Raw genomic sequence first — 24,534 nt, 5'->3', positions numbered from 1 at the left:
TCATTTTGGACGTGTCCCCTTTTGCAAATCGACGACAAACATAATCTTTCACAAAACAACGAAATGAAGGGAAAATAAGAGAATGAAAGAAACAAACAAACAAAAACATTACAATTGTGCAGAAAGAAAGAAAGAAAAAAGAATGAAGGCAAACCCGCAAAAGCGGATTTCTTGTAAACTGCACTTCAGTATCGAAATCCAACAGTGTGGTGTATGCAAGCAGAAACATGAACTTGCCCCCCCCCCCCAAAAAAAATTCCTATCAGGCAAGCGTAAATCGAAATCGATTCTTGCAGAATCACAGCACATGCTTTACGCTTCGCATAACTGGGAAAATATAAATGTCCCGCACTTATATTTTTCTACTTTCAATACAGAACGGATTACAAAGCCGTCGATTTTCCGAAGTTCAAATTGACATGATGAACATAACCTCAACATAATATATAATTATCAATTTATCACTCACCAATTAAACAGAGCTGCTGAGCAAGTAGTCTCCGTAAAGATCAACACTGCTACTGTTCCGACAGATAAACCCCAACGAGATTCTTTTATAAAAAAAAAAGTTGAGAGGACTTCGTCCTCCATTACTAATGCATAACGCAACAAACACTTGAGGAAACACATCCCCACGTCACAGATCCAACATCGCTACAAATAGACAACAGATTCACGTGTTCATGACTCCAGTCACAAATGCGCATCTTGTATGTATGTAAATATTTTCCTCTGTGGCTCAAGCGGATACAAATTCAATGAACCTCAGTTTGATTTGCAATAGGAAATGGAGATATACAGTTTCTGCCTCAGAGACTGGGTGGGCGACTGGGCGTATCCTTGTGTTGATCTATTTTTGTCTTAAGCTGGCTTGCGCCGTGTTAACCACAGGATCGGAGAGTTTCGATACTTCTGAAATATATTCAACCGCAAATACCTCAAAAGCTTATAAAACTCATTATCGACGATGATGATGATAATAATAATAATAATAATAATAATAATAATAATAATAATAATAATAATAATAATAATAATAACGCTGTTCTGGGCAATGTCCGTACATCATGTCTTAAGACTGGCGGTACGGAATGAGCGCTGGTTCGAATTTTCAAGGTGGAACAAATTTACTCAAGAAATTTCGGCCAGCGTATGAAACTGGTGCCCACCGAGTATCGTGAGGAATTGGGTAGCTACAATGAATAGCATAATCCGGTTTCGTACAACAGTTGTAAGACTACGGCCAGACTACACTATGAAACCTTTTGGAACTATAAAAATAAAATATACGGAAACGCTTTGCGATACTAATAAAATATAAACTATGGAAATATTTTGCGATAGTATAAAAATAAAACCATGAAAATATTTTGCTTTACTACAAAAATGATAAAACGTATAAATGTTTTGCGACACTATAAAAATAAAAAACGTAGAAATGTTTTGCGACACTGTAAAAATAAAAGTTATGGAAACGCTTTGCGACACTATAAAAATAAAACCATGGAAATATTTTGCGATACTATAAAATAAAACTCCTGGAAATGTTTTGCAATATCATACAAATTAACTGGATGGGAATGTTTTGCAGTATTACAGAAATAGAAACCATGGAAACGTTTTGCGATACTATAAAAATAAAAGTCATGGAAATATTTTGGATGTTATAAAAATAAAAGCATTGCATTTTTTTTTTTTCAGTATTATGAAAATAGAGAACATGGAAATGTTCTGCTATACTACAGAAGCAAAAGTCATGGAAATGTTTTGCGATACCTACTACAAAATAAAAGTCATGGAAATATTTTGAGACACTATAAAAATAAAAGTCATGAAAATGATTTGCGCTACTACAAAAATGAAAGTAATGAAAATGTTTTGCGATGCTATAAAATAAAACTATGAAATTATTTTGCGATGTTAGAAAAACAGAAAACATGGAAATATTTTGCGATATTAGGAAAATAGAAACCATGGGAATACTTTGCGATACTATGGAAATAAAATCCATGGAAACGTTTTGCAATATTATAAAAATAGATACCATGGAAATGTTTTGCGATACTATAAAAATAAAAGTCATGGAAATATTTTGGGAGGCTATAAAAATAAAAATCATGGAAATGTTTTGCAGTATTATAAAAACAGAAACCAATGGAAATGTTTTGCAGTACTATGGAAATAAAAGTCATGGAAATGTTTTGCCTTACTATAAAAATGTAAGTGATAGAAATGTTTTGCGATACTATGAATAATTGAAACTATAGACTTATTTTGCGATATTAGAGAACAGAAACTATGCAAATGTTATGCGAAACTATAAAAATAAAAACCAGGGAAATCTTTTGCAGGGTATTATAAAAATAAAACCATGGAAATATTTTGTGATATTAAAAAAACAGAAAACATAGAAATATTTCGCGATATTATGAGAATAAAAGGCAAGGAAATGTTTTGCGGTATTATAAAAATGAAAACTAGAAAATGTTTTGTTATACTATAAAAATGAAAACTAGAAAATGTTTTGTTATACTATAAAAATAAAAACCAAGGAAATGTTTTGCAATATTATAAAATTAAATATCATGGGAAGGTTATGAACGAGTATTGTATGATATAGAATCCTGTGACAAAAATGTATTATGTGACCTACAGTCTTCTGACGAAAATGTAATGTGTGACGAATCAGACGCATGATTAGTAATTAGTAACGAATAATCTGGATCCCTTATCATAGCATATGTTGAAAGTGATGTTTACCTTTCTGGATGCAACAATCACATCGGTGTAGAAAATTTTTCAAAAAACATATTCTGCACTTTCTATTTGTGATTTCACTGTTTTAAATTTCCCCATAGATAATCATAAACATTTAAATCAGCAGAACGAGCTGGCGAATGTCCACAACTAATTACGAGACCATCATACACGCTTTTTATTATGCTTCTAACAATATAGCGGCTGTATGTGCAGTGGAGTTATCCTGCTGGAAGTAGGCCTAAGCATCCTCTTTTTCATCTTCAGTCAACATTGAAAAAGGTCGCAATATGTATTGCACATAACACTGCGAGTTGATTATATCGTAAAACAAAATGGGGCAAATTAGCCTACGTGAAGTAATGCCCAAACCACACACCTACTTTCTGATCGTGAAAAGGAACGCCACGTAGGCCTACTGAATGAGGAATTTCAGCGTTCCAGTACCTTGTATTCTGAAAGTAGACATAACCACTTAAATGGAACCAAGCTTTATCCCTCATTATTGAGATGGATCAACAGTACCATCACAAAAATTCATGCGAGTGGCGGGATCCCCTTGCTGCAATCGATGAGCCACTGTCAATCTGCATGGTGGGCCAAAATCTTATTCTAGCTGGAAAAAAATTGTATTCTTCAAAGTCACTGAAGTTGGTGTTTTTACTCTGTAGACACTAACCAGATGTGTATACTTCAGAAATCCGCAACGCAGAAATGGTTCGGAAAGAAACAACAGTAAATACATATCGGAAGTTGACTGATAAACACTCGGGCGGTCCGTATCCCACTGTGAGTTTGAGCGATATAAGGGAAGATCGTTTTGTGTTGTACTAAGGCAAAATATTTTTAAATTCCACGTAGAAAGTCTGCCCAAAGGCATGTACATTTGGTTTATATATAAAGTTTAATTAATTTATTCCATGTCGGTACTGTAATAACTATGTTCGAAGTTACTGAACTGAAAATTAAATTTTCGGTCACAGGTCTAAAGTTCGTTTTTATACTGAGATTTAAGAAAATCGGCACTTATTCGCACGGAATTTGTATGACCAGAGGAAATAAATTTGGGCTTTTTATCCCATATGCTGTTAACTGCAAACGCGTACTTTTTTTTTTTCAAAAAATATATTTTTTATTTTAGGTGATGGCGAAAATGTAATGTGTGACGAATCAGAAACATGATAAGTAATTTTAGTAGACCTCGGATTTTTAGGCACTTAAAAACTAACTTTTAGGCACCTAAAATAGATCCTGAATTTATCAAAATAGGCACTAAAAACATAGATTTAGGCACCTAAAAATACAATTTCAAGCAGCTAAAAATACTATTTTATGCGGTTAAAATGTAATTTCTATCTACATAAACTACAGTAACTATAAAAATACAATTAATTAGTGAGTATTAAGCAATACGGTATACAGCAGTGCTGAGATTCCCTTAACCTACGCGGTGCTGTAAACGACGCAGCGACTATGTTTGTAGAGGAAAGAAAGAGATAGAGAATACCTTTAAGGTCCCATTCGGAAGCAGTGCTCGCGTGTATATAGATACAATCGGGTGAAAGATCTTCTAGCAAGTCAATGAAACAAAGTTTACATGTGTACTAAATTTTTCATGATGGGCAACATTTGCATTTGAATTTAACACAGTAAACTTCATATAATTTCAAAAGTAATTAAATAAAATACATAAATACAACAAAAACTAGTAATTACAGTTTGACATACATAAATAAAATATACTTCTATGTATACCAAATACCACTGATCTCTATGACAATAAATTCCAATATACATTCTGATTGTATCAATAGAGACAGAGGTGCAGTCGGGTGAAAAATCTTGTTGGGTACTTGTACTCTGCGAGTGGACGGTAGTTCTTCCTGTTGTGTTTGAACATGAGTTTTCATGTGTTCACTATGTCTTCTTGAATTACAATGTGATTGAACGAAATGTATTTTTTTCCGCTCTTATTTGCACATTACATACTTTACAAAATATATTACGTCATTTCATACAAAAGTACTCACAGCCAAATTCGTTTACCAGTATCTGTTGCATGTTGTGTTTTATTTTCGGCATATTTCAACAACGTAAGACTACGTTCTGACTAGCGCTTGTGCTCATAACAAATTAAATGTTCATGCATCTGAGAAAGGAAAACAAACCTTCACGGGACGACGTCCTTTGATATCGTATCCTCGTTGCGAGTGTACACTCGTAACTCTATACGTCAGACTGCAGCTATAGTCTAGACACCACTAACCTATTTTCAATATTTTGGTTAAAGTAATCGCAGCTCTGGTATACAGTAACAAAAACAGGGAAAAAATTTCTATTAGAAACTTTATTTTTGTTAAGTCTTAAATTATGAATACCGGTACGTAATTTTAATGAATTCATCGGCCTTATTGCTCTAAGGCTGCTAATACATAAGTGCTCACATTACAATGTAATTGATTAATTTACCGGTACCAATGAATTTATATTAAAACATTATTCATAATTGGCAATGCAAAACATAACGTTTTCTCTAATTTTGTTGTGAAACTTCGCCTTTTGTTAGCCAGAACATTTTATAAGCGAAAGAAATTCTTTCCAATGATACCGAAGCAATGGATGCATATTTAAATCTAGCAATATTTGCCATGCTGATTTCTTTATGGAGAACTACATCCTCCCGATTCATCACATTCCTACTGTCTGCTCATTGCTGTATCAGTGAAGAAGTGTGTTGTGTCAGTGAAATGTGTTGTGTTAGTGAAGTGTGTTTGTGTCAGTGAAGTTTTATAGTTTATAGTGGTAGAGTGGTAGTTTATAGTGGTAAAGTGGTAGTTTATAGTGGCAGAGTAAAGTATTTCAACAGTTAAATGTTTTTGAAGTGTTAATGAAATCAGGATAGTATCAGTGAAATGTGTCGTAGTTCCAGCGTAGTAAGTTGACAGCGAAATGACTGTAGTGCTGAAAGGTACTTGTGCATATATGAACATATCATACTCCTGGGTTTTAGTTCGAACTTAGAGTTAAGATACAAATTAGATTTACTTTAAATGTTATTTATGTGATCGTGCTTCATTTAATTCAGGATGCTCCTTGTTAATAATATTATTATTATTACTATTATTATTATTATTATTATTACTATTATTATTAATTGAAGACATTATTACAAAAACAGCCGTAGTCATTTTTGATGAAATTGAGTTAAGGACACATTTGCTACAATTTTAAATGTTTACAGACTCCAAAAACGGCCCATGTAAAGTCCAATAGACACAAGGATATAACACCAGTTGAACGGAAATAGATGACATGTTATTCTTTTATTTTTATTGTTCTTCTGAAAAATTACAATTTTGACAAGGGTTGTTTTTGTAATAGTGTCTTCAATTGCCATTATTGAATGTAATTATTAGTTACCACTGCCACCATGTATTTACCCATTTGCAATATGAATAAATACATACATATCTTGCGCTAACATTTTTGTCTGAAGCAATTTTTCGATTGGAGGCATAATTATGTAATGCTAATTAATTTCTCCGATAAAACATTTTTGGAGACATACAGCTTATACCACTTCATCCATCTCTTCCTTCATCTTGTGCAACAACCAAAATCATATTTAAAAATTGGAGATGATTTTCGAAAAATCGGCATCTTATAGTGTTCTAATTATAATCCATTAATGCTTATAAAAGTAACCCTAAATTTCGTGTGCCTTATTTTCGGATGGATTTACTCGTACTCAATAAAAAAAATCACCAAGAGTTCAGTAGATATGGCACGGAGAGACAGCACGATGAATTCCCCCCCCCCCCCATTTCAGTGTTGCTGAAAACGTGTACTTCCATGAAAATCTCTAAACCGATTTTTCGCACCATCAAAATACCAGTCTCTTAATACTTCGCATAAGAAAGTAAAATATGTTTCTCTGCATAACAACGCAATTTAACGATAGAAGGTAATGTAAACTTTTGAAGGACTGTATAGTTTTGATTTTGCTCAAACGGACTTGCATCTGTTTGGTTCAATGAAAGTTACAGAAGGATAAAAAGATTATTTGAGCGCTTGTAACACTGTATGGACCATATATAAATAGAACGTGAAGGTGATTTGATGTGTCTCGGAAATACACGTCTCCGGTTAAGTCGATATCAGAAGTTCAAGCAAAGACAAATAAATGTAGACGATTTTCGGAAGGAAGCTATACGTATGCATATTTACGAGTACGATTTCGGAAAGAAATTTCCTACTCGAAGAATGCTGTCGCCATTTGAGACATAAGATTGTAATCTCAAGATCTGAACAGTGATGCGTGTCGCTGGTTGATTGTTGGCAGCACTACAGAGAAAATAATGCCACAGCCGTTCTCTTGGAGATTCTATTATAGTTATTTTAAGAAAATATGTGCAAAATCGATTCATGAGTATAAATATTAGGGAAACTCGCAGTCCCATGAGATGCCATCCCCGAACACCATTTATTTCCCTATGAACGTAAACTAATAAGGTGAATAATAAATAAATCGTAATTTTTTTACAGAATCCGTGGATCAAAACATACAGTTCCAGCTCGGCGTCCCAGAAGACATTGCCATTATTCAAAGCGTGAACCTAGTCAACAGGGACGGCAACAAACTGAGTCAGCTGGAGTACAATCCAAAAGACGAACTGATCCCGGCGGTAGCCATCCCAGCGAACAAACTGTCAAATGAACCGCTCTACCTGCAACTCACTGCTAACACTGTCACCGGTAAACATTTAACCATTTTAATATCCTGATTCATGTTATCTAACTGCCATGCTGACTTGATTTCAAGGTTTTATAGCCAATTTCGGTCATAAATTATCGTAAGGCTGTAATTGGGATTATACATGTTATAAGTTAGGTCTTTATTGGTTTCTTCTTTCTCCATTTATCCCCGTTTCCTATTGCAGTCTTTTTTATGCTTTCTTTGTCTTCTTTCATTCCGGCTTCTTTCTATGCAACCTATATACTCTATCCTGTAATTTATTGATCCTTCTCTTTTACTCCTCCTTTTTTGGTCTATCTCTTTTTAGTGATAATATATTATGAATTTTATTGCATCTTCTCTTTTATTTTTATTTTTACTTTCTCATTACCAGTATACAAAAATAAAAAGTATTTTGATGCAGCAAAAAATCTATTTCCAGATTCTTTAAGGAAATGCACGTTTTCAGTATTCATGATAACGAACATGTGGTTTCAGATATGTCGTTTGTCTGTATACTGCGATTTCTTCTTAGATGAATTTTGTTCATATTCAGAATCTACGAATTAATTTAGCCAGGGTATAAAGAACATGAAATATAACTTTTAGTAAAACGTTAATTCGTTACTTGAAATCATTAAGTACATGACAATAAGTTTCGAAATGTAATAATTTTAGTAAAACATTAATGTATCTTCACTTTAAAAGCAATAACACATAATGAGTATAAAGTATAAACTGGCTCAAAAGATCCTCCCTCTTTCTTTTTGTATAAGATGAAGAGATAATGACATGAACCGTATCTTTTGGGATATAATTTTTAATGAAAGAAGTTAAAAACTCTTCATTTTAAATAAAAAAACACACGCCTATTAACTCGAAATCGGCTAAAACTATTTCAATTATTTAGTAAAATGAAGGTATAATGCAATGAATGAGCTGAGCAGCATGTTTCTGAGAAATTATCACCATAGACCATATGCAGATTAGTTTTTTGTTGCAAAATTTGTTTGTTGAGTCCGTAAGAGCTCAGGCTGAGTCACGTACAGACCCAGTCAGTAGGCCTACCCTTAATGAAAGCATGTTCTTGTTACAGAATTAGATTCCTTATCAAACACACTTATTACGTGTGAGTGAATAACTTTCAAATGCCGAGTTTCATAAATAGAAAAAAATAATATCAGAAATTATTACAACATGCGTAGGCCTACAGCTGTTTCATGTAAATATGCGAAACATTAATTACAGGTCGCTACTGAGCACTTCAACTGTACAATATAGGCCTGCAGCATTATTCAAAAATCACTTGCCAAATGTGGAAAACAATATAATTTCGAAATGACAAATGCAGGAATAACAAATTATTTTCCTTGGAACAAACCTCACAGTAATTACACCTACCATGAAATACCGTACATCACATTATTACTGCATTACCCTCTGGTAAACATAGCTAGGTTTTCATGTAAATATTACTGTTCTCAGAGCAACTGCACAGTGTACTACAGCAAATGTGCAAAGTGTGTTCCATTTACTTGAAGACAGTTTCTCACTCGATCCTGACATTCCTCTGTCACTCTTAAGGTAAGCGTTCATTACATCGTATCGCACTCCTCGGACGAATCACACACAAAGGATATTTTAAGTGAAGTGCCTTCACTGTAACGGCTCTACCTCATCGTCTCATCGGATTCCCTATCAGCTGTTTAAAACATATGACGTATGATATTGACATTGCTGAAAACAGAGGAGTTTTTAGGTTATGTCTATTAATCATGAGTGTTAGCGAATAAGAATTTGTAATTGTTTCATGCTTCTTAATTGAAGAGGAAAAAACGAAAGAGATATTGGTTGCATAATGTATAATTATGTAAGAAACGACTTGATTACTGTAATGGGAATGCCTCGCGGTTTTCTACAAGCGAAATAAGTTTTCCGTCTGCCATTTTGGTGCGACGCTGAACATGACACAATATAATAGTAACAGTTGAGCAATAAAAATTGATTTATTAAAGAAGGCCATGATCGCACGCATCGGAAAAGTTGCTCATCCGAGAAAAGTGGACGGATTTACCGACAGCCGATAAGTGCAACACGATGTAATGAACGCGGTTACATAACAACTACAACAAAGATTGTCTTTTTCCTATCCGTGCGATTCGTCCAATGAGTGCGATGTACTATGTAGTGAACGCTTACCTAAAAGTGTTGCTTGTGGAATGCGTTGGATATAATGAATGATCCTTTGTTTCAATTCATCTATAGATGCAGACTGTCTGAAATACATAGTGTTCCATTTATCCACTCATAAAAAATCTAGAGATGTGACGTCTGGTTGCCGTGGAGGCCTCCACCTCGTCCAATCCAGTGCACACCGAACATATTACATAATTTCTCACGAACTGTCCCCAGCTATGTGAAAGCACATTCTCATCTGTTTATTCAGTGGTAAATCACACAGAAAGTGCATTACAATGTTATCAAACAATTCACCAAATTTGTCCTGGTTCACATTTCATAAAAAAAATATGGTCTCACAATCATATCGCTTAGTATTCCACACTACACCATTACTTTTGAGTACGCATCCAAATTGGGTTTTCTTTGGACAAATATCGTGCATTTTATGCATTAGTATATCCATCCGAAAAGAATAAGCATTCGTCACTGAATATAACATGCTACACTAAAGGCAGAATTCATCAGTACGCAACCACCGCATATCCAGTTGCAGTAAGCTCGCATCTTCTTGCATTGTGTGCACATGCTGCAATTTTTAGAGGTAGAAATATGCCTATTTCAACGTTCTGTGGACAGATTCTCTACTAATATTCTCTCGAGCCACATAGCGCACTGATCTTTCGGTGCTGACAGACATCTCTGCAACCACATTCATTGCATGTTGTTCCTCGGAAATAGATTTAGGACGATCACTTCCTTACTTGTCGAATACACAAAACGTTTTAAATTTATGTAATAAACTGTCTATACTCTTATGTGACGGTTTTGGAATGTCTGGATGACGACGATAAAACTCGACTGCAGCTTCCCTTAGAGCTGTAGGTACCGGTACTAGGTTCACTCATTTTCAGCAGTCAACATGATATCTTCAACTATATAAGTCAACAGTATCAATTACAACTCAAAATAATAATGATCTTTCCTTAATCTCTAAATAATTCCATATAATAAACAAAAGAGAGCACAAGCTAACTATCGCATTGTTGTTTAATATGGCCTACTTCAAAATTGAATAAAGAGAACATAGAAAAACGAAAGATAGCAGTCACTTCCAAATCAAATAATGTGTCCACTTGGCAAGTGTCTTTTGTGTCACACAGTATAAATGGAGTCAAAAATCTTACCTTCAGGATTATAAATAACGCATTTTATGTGCAATCCAGAAAATAAAGTATATAATTTCATTTGGATGCATACGTAGTATACGATTTTAATGTATTTCGAATAATAGATCAAGAAAAGAACTATAAACAGTAATATCATTCGTAGCATAACAAAGGAAATGAATTGTTGTGAACTCATAAAATGTATAATGAGAAACTACTTTCTATGTCAGCCTGCATCAGCTTAACACTTATTTTTATTTCCTCCTTAAGCTCTGTAGAAACATTGTGTTGTATAAAAACATTTCACAATATTTTCTATCACAACAATGTACTATTAATTTTACTGTTTATTTTTCTTTCCTATTTCATGGTAGCATTGTTAATATCACCTTTCTCTTTTTTCTTTTATCCTTCTAGCAAAACCACAGTCTAACATATACAGTCACGAAGCTCAATACGTAGGGAATATGCATCCATAGAGAGCTGCTAACCACTAGGATCGCTTCTATCGCCTCATCACAGACAATGTGAAATAGTACCGGCAAAGTCTATTGTTCCTAGTAACCTCAACAACTCAAGCTTCGGGATGTATATACTAGACTGTGGTAAAAATGAGCTATGAATTACACTATATTTCCCTTAACAGACGACAATCTAAAACTACAGTGCTGTCGCGCTTATTTCCGGCAGCCAATCACATTGCAGGTCGGCTACATTTAAACGTGTCCGTCTTTCATTCGCTGCTGATGACGTTATGCACTTCCTAAGGCTCGATAAATACTTAATATAATCGCCCGCCATTTTGGTTCTTTCGTTGACGTTCGCAGGACGTTATTTTTCGCTCAACTATTTGCTCAGTTACAGTGCGTTTGATTTATTATCATAGGAACTATGACATGAAAATGTTTAACGGTGCGGCAAATAGACTCCTCGTCTGGTAGCTCAACAACGAAAGAACAAAAATGGCGAACGATACTACCTACCTAGACTTTATAGAACCTTCACTTCCTAAGGCGTAAGCATAGAGGAGGAGTCACGCCGAAAATAACAGTGACGCGACTATAACGTCAAATTATCACAGATATACGGTAATATTGCTGCCTTACACGTTGTGAAATTTTAGCACGTCTTTCGAAATTATATATATGCAGATACCGTACTGGTTCTGTGTCACAGTTTGTATGTACCATTTTGGAGAAATGCGTTGACACTACAAAACACTGGGATGAAATACACTGCGGCATCGCTTTTAATTCGATCCACAAAATGATCGACAACTATTCTTCTTGCACTATTCTCTTTAAACAAAATCACTGCCCGTTTTCGGGTCCCGATGACGCACTTATTCTTAAGTTTCTATAAATGTACAAATAAAAACTGATCACTATATACATTAAAGTCCTTTCTCAACTACAGAAGCCATTCAGAAACGGTAAAAAGATGAAACTGTAAAGAAGAAATACGGAAGGTCACCGAAGAAGCTCAGAAGTCTCGTGATCCAAGGCACTTTTCGGGCGTGAGTTCGAATCCCGCTTGGGATAAATACCTGATTGGGGTTTTATACTTTGAGGTTTTCTCCAAATGTAAGGCGAACGTCAGGTATTCTCATCTCGTGAAAAACTATCTCGCTCTCGCCAAAGCCATCCACGCCAGATGATATCGAAGCTGATACAGCATCGTTAAATAAATAATCAATTATGAAAGAGTGATATAATGATAATGGTAAGGGAAACCGAAGTACTTGGAGAAAACCCTATCCACAGCTATTTTGTCATTAAATTCTCATAAAATCTGCTCGAAGTCGAATTCTGATCCTCTCTGTCGGGAAAACGTCTGCTGATTGAGTTACGGTTGGGCCAAGCAGAATGTTTTATAAAAGATCTCTTAAGTCAAGATAGATGTCACGTACGTACATTGTGTGTTTTACAGGCGATGTTGTACAGCGTTTGGTGGAAGTGAAACAGCAAACAACGGCAAGTTACGCAATTCCATACACTGTAGATGTCCTGCCCACGTCGAACATTGTGGCCAAACCAGGCGGCATTCAGACCTTCTTGTTCAATGTCACCAATCACCATCCTGGCCCCACAGAACTCTCCTTTACATGTCAAGCCAAACAAGAGCCCCATGTCTTCCGGCAGATTGTCATCAAGCCATTGGTGTAAGTTACTAACGTTTTACTCTACAGCAGTGTTTCTCAAATTTTTCCACCACAGAACCGCTTTTTGACTATAGTGTATAACCACAGAAGCCTTGTAATCCAATTTTGTTTTATATTATTATAATTATTATTATTATTATTATTATTACACACCTCATAATTGTTTTCAGGAGCCCCATAATGCCAGGAAGATCTATTCAAGTTGAAGTAACAGCACTCATCTTTGAGAACATACCTATGCCCAAAACTGCAGTTTTAGAATTCACTGCTCGGCCATACTGGGGTTCATACCCAGTTGTCAGCCGTGCTGTTTATTTGTATATGGGTGCAACACCAGTAAGTATCTTATGTAGGCCTATCTAATATGATGTGGCGATAAGACGAATTTTAATAACTGTCTTCAACTGACACTATCGCATGCATTACTATCCCCTGAAGTAGTAGGTTACTCAAAATGATGATTTCAGGATTTACCCAACAATTAGTCCATGAGCTTACAGAAAAGAAAATAATTTAAAATGTTCAATAAAATTCTATAAAACATAATGACGAAATAATAATACCACAATAAAATTATTATAGCGTTACATTACATTTCAGAGTAGTAATTAAATACTAAAATACTAAATTATGCCTGTTTCTTCAGACGACTTAAAAAAATATTTTGATCCAGTAAATCGCCACAAATTATTAACTGTATCAGTATGTGATTAAATTTCACAACGAATTAATCCAAATACGTATAGCTTATATGCCTATTATGTAACTTACATTTCAGTTAAAATTTGAGATGCGTTATGAATTGAAGAGAGATTTTTACTGATGTCCGACAAAGATGTGCAGTTCCGTCCCCCTTATTCATCTTAATATAATAATAATAATAATAATAATAATAATAATAATAATAATAATAATAATAATAATAATAATAATTCGTAGTCCGACACCCCATGAAGGGTAAAGGCCGAACAGCCGACTGCTGGTCTCACATCAACATACCTCAGAACAAGTATACGGATGTAAGTTATACAGGAGAGCAAGATCTGCCATTCGCTATGGGAACAAAGCAGACATTGAGGAAAAGTGGCGAAAACAAAATTTTACAGTTATAGTCCCGTCGCTCTAATTTCCGGCAGCCAATCGCGTTGCAGGTCGGCTACATTTAAACGTGTGCGTCTTGTGATTCGCTGATTCATTTCTTAAGGCTCGATAAATACTTAATATAATCGCCCGCCATTTTAGCTTTTTCGTTGGCGTTCGCAGAAAGCACACGAAGACGTTATTTGCCGCTCAATTATTTGCTGAATTACATTGCGTTTGATTTATTATCATAGGAGCTACGACATGATAATGTTTAACGGTGTGGCAAATAGATTCCTCGTATGGTAGCTCGGCAACGTCAGAACAAAAATGGCGAACGATACTACCTACCTAGACTTTATAGAGCCTTCACTTTCTAAGACATAAGCAAAGAGGCGGAGTCACGCCGGAAATAACAGCGTCGAGACTATAGTAAGATGGACTTTAAAACTTTAATAATTATGGCACTAATATATTTTAGAAAAAAAAACATTTATTCTAAATTTAAAGTACATTTAATAGCATTTAACTGTATCTCATAACATACTATGTTCTGAACATTGCGTCCTGAAGATGACCATTTTGCTACACATATTCTTCAAGTTTAGATTCTATGTTTCCTATTATAATATGATGCAACACCTCCAAAGAAATTTTAGAAATTTCATTATGAATCCTTTGAGTTCTTCAGTGTTTCGTGGGGGGGGGGGGGATGAATCACTGAAAACGTTACTCTTCAAGTACCTTCACAAGAAGAGATCTCATGCTGTCAGATTTGGCGATCTCATATCATGGAATATTGCCGCACCTGGGGATAATGTGGCCTGGAAACCCGCTTGATTGCATTGATTGTCTAGCCTTGTGAATGCAACAAGTTTGAAATGCATGAAGAGATTCATTGTATTTCGAATGAAGGTTCCACAAGAGAGCGGACATAGTATATTTCTGTAAAAATTTCGAAACTTATTACTTACAACACTGCATTAATTTTGTTATAAGTTGTGGCCATTTCCAGAAGAAAGGTACATAGGCAGGAAGGATATTTGTGAAAGGATATTCGGATATCAGTTATTGTTCATTCAAAGGACATTAATGTTCTCCTTTATGGTTTGAAGTATGTCATTTGTAATATTCTATACCTTGTGCATTAAATATATGCATATATTTTAACATATCTTAATAATATTGTCTTATATGTACTCTTCTTCCAAGTAGAGATATATGTTTTCACAAATGACTTCGAAAATACTCGAAAATTTTATTGAACATTACAAAAATGAATAGTGCCAAACCTACTTACATCTGTATTTGTGCATTGTATACAATGTCTGATTCCTAAATGGCAAATTTCAACCACTTAACGTAGTCTTCTTGGAACTGAAGTGTAAAGAACCTAAACGTTATATTGAAAAGTACACACACAGAAATCAATAGTACCAAACTTGTGTACATATTTATATATTATGCCACCATATGCATTTTAGACAATGTACTATTCTTCAAGGAGAAATTCCATCATCATCTTCTTTGAGTACCTATATAAATAAGAATTTTATACCATTCACTTGGACTTGATTTATTACTGGAAAGGAAATGGTGTAAGGTTTGACATCAAGTAGGCTACTCATATTGTCTGACGAAAAGGAATCCACATAGAGCTTTTCTTGAAGTATGGTGCTAGAGCTGCATCCCAGTCAATAATATTTGGATCAATGGTTACCTCAAATCTGCTAGGATTGTTTCTGCTGCATGTAACCATTGGCTTTGATGTTCCAATTACTTTTCTTTTTTTAAGATCTAACGAGGTCAAGTTTCTCTCTCATTGCGAGAAGGAGTGGCCATGAATAGGAAATATTTAAGTTATTTCAACTCGATGTGCTTCAGCAAGCCATGCACAAAATTTAAGGCGTATCATATTCTATTTTTCGTCCTGCTGTATGAGAAAGAAGTATGGCATTTTTCACTTCAGCAAATTTGTGGAGGTTTTTTGAAGTCAATGATATAAAAATAATGCTACTGAATTTGCACACTGTAAGAGTGTACGATGAACCGTGCGTTTTTTTAAAGCGCTTCATGCCTTTGCTACAGCAAAATGAGGGTCGAAAAAAAACGTAAGTAGGTCAAATGACTGCAAAATGGTGGACAATTAATATTGGCTTCTATTTCTGCCGTAATAAATTTAACATTAAAAGAACCGAACATGTTAAATAGTTTCGACTTCCATGATAATGACATGGAATTATTATTACTAGACGATTTTAACAATAATAAACGTTGCAAAAGACCAAAACACGCATTCCGCCATGATGGATCGTGCAGCAAACTCGTAAAGCGAAGTTTTGATTTTCTGCATGCTTGCTACAGCGCTGCTGCAGCGATGGTGAAGCAAATGTAATAAAAGAACGGTCTTGCTGCAGCGCTTTATGTCTTGCTTTAAAAAAAAAACGCACGGGAACTGTAAACAAAAAACATATTAAGAACACACTAAAAATTGCGTTGTCCTAATCTCTATCCTAGGACTATGTTCTTTGATTATGGTGGCACATTTGAACAGATTATTCGGAAAAGAGCACATAGCCTTATATGCTTTTCTTGTTGTCCTGACCTCTAGCGGCATGTTGCAATGAAACTTGGGAAATATGTTCTTTAATTATGGTAGTACACATAAACAGATTATTCAGGAAAAGAACACATAGCCTTATGTGCCTTTCTTTCAGCACATGCCTCAATTAAGACTAATAAGGTTTCTGATTACAAAATGTAAAGTTTGCTTTTATAATTATGTAGGTTTCTGACTCCAGTAGTCCATCAATCAACTACTCGATTATGAACAACTGCAAGAATGTGCCTCAAGAAAGTTGTTCTACTGCTTTTTGGAATATGGAAGCTACTGTACAAGACAGCTACTCAGGTACGGTCTTCTTCTTCTTCTTCTTCTTCTTCTTCTTCTTCTTCTTCTTCTTAATTAAGAGTTATAGACTTCTACTGTAGCATTTAGGCACAAATGGACCATTGTGCATACCATGAATTGGAAATGAACCCAAGAAGACAGCAATGTGATACCAGCCTTGTCATGCTACTGGGTTTAATTTCCTGAAATTCCTCGGGAGACAACATGTGTTTCCCAAGATAAAGATGCCTGATTTGGCTTAGACTCGGACAATCCAGCAAAATGTGAGGTGATGATTCATCCTCCACCCCACATTACCTACAAGTTGAGGCCCAAGTGTCTAGTCTAAAGTCCGGTTACTAATCTTAAAATTCTCCTTTCCCATGTCAGAAGTTATTTACTTGTCAGATTTTGGTTCTCCAATAAGGAGTTTAGCCTGTCTCACGGCTGGCAGAGATCTCCAGGCTCCTATTAAATCTTTCATCAGGGTCTTCTTATAGAGCCTATTTGATTATACACTTAGAGATGCCAACACAGGGTTCCAGGCCATAGCATTGGATGGAAATTTTATGCTTAGTCAATGCTATTCAGGTACAGTACCAGAAGTTAAAATATAACATTTCATCATTAACAATAAAAACATTGATAATAACAACAATCTACTAATGCTGTCTCCACAAATTTAGTTGTACAGTAGAAAAAGTTTAGATTTTCGCACCATCTCTTTTAATTATGTTGACGCTATGTTGTTTGCACAGTTTGCATTCTATTATTTGTTTCGAACAGTTTTCTCATGTTTTACATTTTTTTAGTATTATTCTCCTTTATGCATCCCCTAATTAATCATAAAAACTTAATTTATTGTGCAATGATCTTGCTACCATTCTATTCTTCAGTACAGTAAACAGTATTCAAAACTGTACATCAGTGTCATTTATTTGCATCTCACTTCAGATTAAAATAATGCTACTATTTTGCTGAAAGAACAACACTGGGAAACAAGAATGCAACCATTTGAACTTATTCTTCTTTTCACGCATTTGTTTGTTTTTAAGCTATGACACTGCCAAGCTTCTTATATTGCATTAAAATCTTTGTGCATGTGTGTCTGTGTCTATAGAGATCTCTTATTTGGTTCTACAGGAAACATTCCAAAAATTATGTGGAGAAATAAATACAAAACAGGAAAAGAACAGAAAGATTAAATAGTTGTCATAACTATTAAATACCGGTACTCTGTGGTAATTTTCAGAAGCCATTTGTATGGAATTACTTCTATTAAAACAACAATGAATAATACCTATATCATTATTTACATTATTAGTGTTCTTTGTTGAATTATTTCATCATTTTGTTTGGAAATTGCTCATTTACAAGGCACAGCATAATTTTATAATTTATTTTACGTATTATAGAAAATTTATGTTATTACGCAATATTTTTTCTGGAAAATAAAAAAACAAAAACACACGCGCACAAGTATGCACACACACAAACAGTGGTTAGCCCGGTCTTGGTTTGGAGCAGCGCGTGACAGCGTACGTGTCACTAGTGGAGATTTTCGATCTGTAACCTCCCACTCAATCCATTGATAGCACACACAGTGTTCAGTGTGTGTATAATAACCTTGCTATAAGTAATGCTGAAAGCAATGTCCTTCTGCAGTCACACATTCCTGACACCTTTTGATGAAATTACCATTCACACACAAGTTCTTCTTCGGTAATGTTCCTAATTTATGCTATAACATTCTCCTGCAGTTCCTATATGGTGTGAGGATTGTTCCTATAACTTTGTATTTTAGAGTTCTCCACAAATAGAAGCCACACACAATAAGATTGGGGGAACAAGGGGGCCATAATCCTTTAAAAATTACCCAGTCACCAGAAACATTTTTTGTGTCATCTAAGGAAGCATCGGCAGTATGGGCAATAGCAGAATCTTGTTGGAAATACCCGTTGTTTCTCTCATCATCTTACAACATTTGAAAATGTACAAGTATGTTTGTACGGTATCTGTGTTCATTCACTGTATCATTAAAAAAAATGGGCCCTATTATTCGCCTTGCAGTTACAGCACACCATATGCCTATTTTGGTGTCATGTATTGTAACTTCATGAATTAGTCGGGAATTCTCTGTGCTCAAACATCTATTGTTCTGTGAAGCTACATAACCATCCAAATGAAACATGTCTCGTCAGAAAAAATTATCAAATGTGGATCAACAATGCCATCAACAATATTTTGTAAACTCAATTACAGAAATTCACTCATTTTTCATCATCACGCACAATAGCCACTTTATAAGGTTTCAGTTTAAGAAGTTTCGTAGCAATATAGACCGAGGCTTTTGAAACACCAACTTCCTGCGCAACATGTCGTAGAGATTTCTTTAGAGTGTGTGCAAATGATGCACCAATTTCGTCAATTTTCCCTCTGTTAGAACTCATTTCAACTTAAGAATTTCAGCATTTAGCGATCCTGTTGTTATTAGTTTATTAACAAGAAGCCTAACAGTTTCTCTATCTGAAATTGTCTACATAATTCGGTTTTTACATTTGTCCCATACATAAAAACTCTTTGTTCAATCGTGAACTTTTTAGTTGGCATTGCACTAGATTAATTTGATTGTTCACCACGCTAATTAAATGCTAAATCACACACGCTGAATTTTAAGACACTTGTAAAAACTTATTACATTTCCCAATGAAGACACATCACCAAAAGAAACTGAAGTTTAAGAACCTTACGCTGCACAATCAAGCGAATAACTGAAAGGAACATGTGTTCGGGACTGTGACCTTCAACATGCATCCTTGCTGCAGACAACTCCAGCAGGTACCACTGTGATGAATACATGCGCTGCTCTGGCCTAAGCCCGAGCTAACTGCTCTGTATATTATAATATGTATGTATTTTTGTTATTCTATGTATAATATGCAAACTATAATATGAATTAAATTGTCAAAAATAATAATAATTGGAAATATTTTCATTTATTTTCCAGGACTCATCAGTGTGACATCTAACCCAATAGGAATTGAATTTCAATCTGACTTCATTGCTGGGACCAAGTCACCTGTTCCAATGAAATACAGCGCTTCTTGCTGTGCCCCCACAGTGGACATCAAGGCCACTGATGCAAATGGCAATCATGTCACTCAACATGTGGATGCCTATGCTGGTATGTCACTATTTAAAATGCATTATTATAAACTTTATCTCCAATATCATATTAGGATGAATATGACAATAGCTTCGATAGCTACAGCTATAACACGCATCTACTTTACTTCCTGAACAGCATTACTTTTATGATAATGTAGATATTAAAATATTACTGAGCAACTAAAATATATTACACGTAATTAACACATTTTAACTTAAGATTTTCAGACTGGTTTTCATAAGGTGATGTCTAAATATTAATAATATTAGCACTAAATTCTAAATGTTAATCACACATAAACCATACACCATACATAAGACAAAAGAATTATAACTTACTTAAAAACATAACATTCTAAATTAGTCCAACAAACTTAACTTTCAAATTAAATGCCATAAAATAATATATTCCCAAATTTCTAACTTTACTATATACATTCTAACATACATACAGTATGTTTCACCAGTCTATTATGAGCTGCATGTTCTGTTCTTACACAGTTGTTGCCCCAATCACTGCTGTTGTATGCTGCCTTGATCTTTCAGTGAGTAAGGGTTACATGTTCGCTGCATTTAAATAAACATGCAAGAGTAGTACATACCTCAGTTCTAGTTCGAATGTGGTTAATTATCGTTCATTTCTCTCATTTGTTGTGTGGCAATAAATATTTGTTGAGGGAACAAACTGCTTATACATGTACAGACCTAGAAACAAAATTTGGGCCACACGAATTTTGTTTCTGGTTCTGTACAATACATACACAAAAAATAAGAAACGTCGTGAAGAAAACAAAAGTAGCCATAAATTTCTTGAAGAGGCTGATTCCATGTAGAAATGCAATATTAATTTTAGTTGACATAGGCCTATTTAAAAAAAGTGGTTCTTTGAATAATAAAAAAATCAAGTAAATAGCTACTGTATGTGTTTTTGATAAAAAAAAATTGATGAAATAGGAGCTACATTGAAACAAAATCCTTGTAAATCCCAGAAACTTGTAGCATAAGAGACCTCTGTGGTGGCTGAGTAGTCAGATCTCCGAAGGTCACAGTTGGAGTTTTTATCGGAATTCTCTCCCCATATTAGACATATACATCATTCCATAGCATTCCCCGATTGCCGCCTGGTGACACATGGAGGGGCTGGCCTAGGGATGAGGGGAGTTGTCTGCTCGAGCCTTAGTGTAGTCAGCCGGTGTGGGTTTGGGAATGCTTCTAGCTTGAGGGATAGTGCAATAGATTGTAACAGGTCGCAGTGCTGAGCCATAGTGCCCCCTCCCGTGCATTCCATTCCAATTGTAGCATAAGAGACAAGAATTTCTAAAGCATGTCCAAGAAGGGGAACAAAATTGTTTAAATTAAAGCCCTACAGAATTGCAGAAGTTAAGAATTTACATCCCCAAGATTGTGATTGTAGAATTAGTTATTTTTAACTGGATGTTATAAAAAGTAAATAAAAGGATTTCCTTTTCTGATCAGGCCTGGTTTCATCTGAATAGCCATACCGTAGCAGCACATAATAAGAGATACTTGTCAGCAAAGAAGCAAACAATCATGGATGATAGATACTTCAATGTACAAGACAAAAATAAGAGCCATGAAGTTATTATTGGACCATTTTTGATCAACAATCGATCAACTATATGAAGTACAAAAAAGACTTTTGTTAACCATTTTTTTATTAATTAAATCATGAGAAACGTTTCATAAAGTAATTTCAGTAGGCTAATGCCACAGTTCGTCCTGTGCCTTAGAGTCGTGGTCTAAAGCATCCTGCCTAGGACTCCCATTACGGAATGTGTGCTGGTTCGAGTCCTCATGGGGAAAGAAATTTTCTCACGAAATTTCGTCCAGTGCATGAGACCAGTGCCCACCCAGAATCGTGATGCAGTTGGAGAGCTATGATTGGTAGCAAAATCCGGTTATGTAAGCCAGCTATAGTAGCTGGGGAGATCATCGTGCTAACCACACAATACCTCCACGATACCTCCATTCTGGTTGGATGATCGTTCACCTCAGTTTTGGCATGTGGACATGAGGCCAGTAGCCTTAAAAGGCTGTAGAGCCAGAGATTATTATTATTATTATTATTATTATTATTATTATTATTATTATTATTAATGCCACAGTTCATATTGCTAATGTGTCCATGACCGAATTGCACCAGAGATATTTGGGTGCAGAATTATTAGCATAAATTTATGATCTCATTCCCAAAACCATATATACTGTGATTTTAATCTCTGTAGAAGTATATACAAGGAATTCTCATATGCTAGAGCAGTGGTCGTCAGCACTCACTGAAATGAGTAGAGTGCATAGAGGGTAAGGAACTCTGCTCTGTTGTGCACAAGAGATAGAGAGACAGCATACCCACCAGCAGCGACGATTGCATGGTAGGGCTGTGTCTTGTCCGCGGGTAAGAGACGCTAGCCTGAGCGTGCAGAGTTTTGATGACCGTTGTGCTAGAGGAACTTAATAAATATATACACTTACATAAATATAGACCTACATAGAGAAATTAAGTTCATTAGTGCAGACGAAATGTATGTGAATAAGACTTTCTTGAGAAGATATTAAATGTGTGTTGGAGAAAATGAACATCACTTCCAGCAGCCACTGTGAGGATGATGAATACCAAATTGAATATTATACCGAAGTTTTAATCCAGTAAAATGCCGAGAGAACATAGTATCATACAAAAGTAAGGACCAGGGCAAAGATTGTGCAAGTGGCTAATGTGCAGCCCACCATATTCGTAGATGGCGAAATGCACTGCATTTTCAGTTCATTCTTCTCAATTTTCAATATGGGTAGGGGTTCTAAGACTCAAACATAGCCAACTGTGATGGATTTTTAATAGCAATAAAAAAAACCCTTCATGTGGCCTTCTTTGGGAAGGAAGTAAAGTAGAAAAGTTCCATGCCACAGTTTTACCACTCCCAGAAAAAGTGTCATCCCTGACTGAGAGAATTACAGGCAAAAGTTATGGTCCATTTCTCGCGCACAACAAAAAACACATCCATTACTGTAATTCATTCTTGTATTAAAATTTCGCCATCTATATGTTCTCACTTCCACCTCATAAAATGGAATTTGACACTGCTTGACAATTAGAGTACAGAAGGATCCTAAATGATGACAATTTCTGGAGACAAAAGAAATAGATCAATCTACTTAAGTTTGAAGCCACAAGATGATTTGTAAAAATAAAATAACTTTTCTTTTTCAGATAAGGAAGGACTTACTGATGCTGAGATTGCGGCAATAATCTTGGGAGTTCTTCTTTTGGTCATTATCATTATTGCTACCATTCTAGTCTTCTTTCTTTGTAAGAAACGACAATCACGAAATCTTCAGCATTCATCGCACTAAGTAAACATCACATTACTCATATAAATTGCACTGTTCACTGTTATATAGTCATTCCAAAGAAATATCCTTTATTCTTTGTGTATTGTGTTCCACTATGGTTTATTTAGCATATTTATAAATTATTTATGTTCTCGAATGAATGACTGAATAAATAAATAAATAGTAGGCTACTTAGAAACATAACAAAGCTCTCTGCATAGATGTGTTACATTTTTTCTGACAGCTTACTATTAATGGCATGAAAGCAATATACATATAATGCTATCATACAGCATCCTAAAGTCTTTCGGATCATATTTCGATTTTTTTCGAAATGTATGACAGACAAGTAATTTTAGACAACATAGAGACTATAATATCAAATGTTCTTAAAATAACAAAATCTGCCTATAAGCCTGTATTTCTAATGTATGAAGCAAATAAATTATTTTCCACAAAGTGAAATATATGTTTATTGCAAAACACACAAATTGCCATATATTCAAAGACGATAATAGATATATGTCTATATTTCTGTATGTTACAACATAATGCTAAGGAAACTGTAATGTCTGTAAGATTAAATAAAATCATATGCTTAAATAATTACCTACTGTAACTCACAGATAAGAAATTTTTTATTTAACAATTTTTTTTTAAACTAAAGAAGAAATTTCAAATCTATGGAATTTAGCTATAATGAAGTTACAACAGAATAAGGAGAGGAGAAACAACGTAGTTGGTGAAAATATACCTAATTGCAGTTTCATTTACAAGCTCTTCCAGGAAGTTCACTCTCTTTTTTGACGTGAAACCATCAGCTGATTGAATTACAGAAATTGGAGGAATTCAAGAGGGCAAAATCTTATAATTCACTGTAATTCACAACCAGAATGTAACTGCTGAGAAGATACCTTGCATTTCATGACCTTGTTGTGCCTTCAAGATTGAGGTATGATAATGAAAGAAAAATACTTCCTCCAATTGTTAAATTTCTTTCCTATCCTGTACATTCCCAACCTCCTCCTCCAACTCTTCCTACAGC

The 24,534-nt window shown here is 34.9% G+C and overlaps 2 protein-coding genes across 2 annotated transcripts in view; one reads left to right on the top strand and one right to left on the bottom strand.

Moving 5' to 3' along the window:
- LOC138694476 (uncharacterized) overlaps window positions 1-24,098 on the top strand; it is a 141,517-nt gene extending 117,419 nt beyond the window's left edge. Inside the window, exons 6-11 of the mRNA XM_069818232.1 lie at window positions 7,303-7,512; window positions 12,769-13,000; window positions 13,171-13,336; window positions 16,868-16,991; window positions 19,978-20,154; window positions 23,368-24,098. Of these exons, the coding sequence (XP_069674333.1) occupies window positions 7,303-7,512; window positions 12,769-13,000; window positions 13,171-13,336; window positions 16,868-16,991; window positions 19,978-20,154; window positions 23,368-23,510 (1,052 nt within the window). The 3' untranslated portion in view covers window positions 23,511-24,098. The remainder of the gene's footprint in view (window positions 1-7,302; window positions 7,513-12,768; window positions 13,001-13,170; window positions 13,337-16,867; window positions 16,992-19,977; window positions 20,155-23,367) is intronic.
- Window positions 1-24,534, bottom strand: part of PAPLA1 (Phosphatidic Acid Phospholipase A1) — a 246,688-nt gene that overhangs the window by 211,739 nt on the left and 10,415 nt on the right. The window lies entirely within an intron of this gene.

This window comes from Periplaneta americana, chromosome 2, assembly GCF_040183065.1.
Source record: "Periplaneta americana isolate PAMFEO1 chromosome 2, P.americana_PAMFEO1_priV1, whole genome shotgun sequence".
NCBI classification, from domain to species: Eukaryota; Metazoa; Arthropoda; class Insecta; order Blattodea; family Blattidae; genus Periplaneta; species Periplaneta americana.
This window is presented reverse-complemented; position numbering and strand designations above follow the sequence as displayed.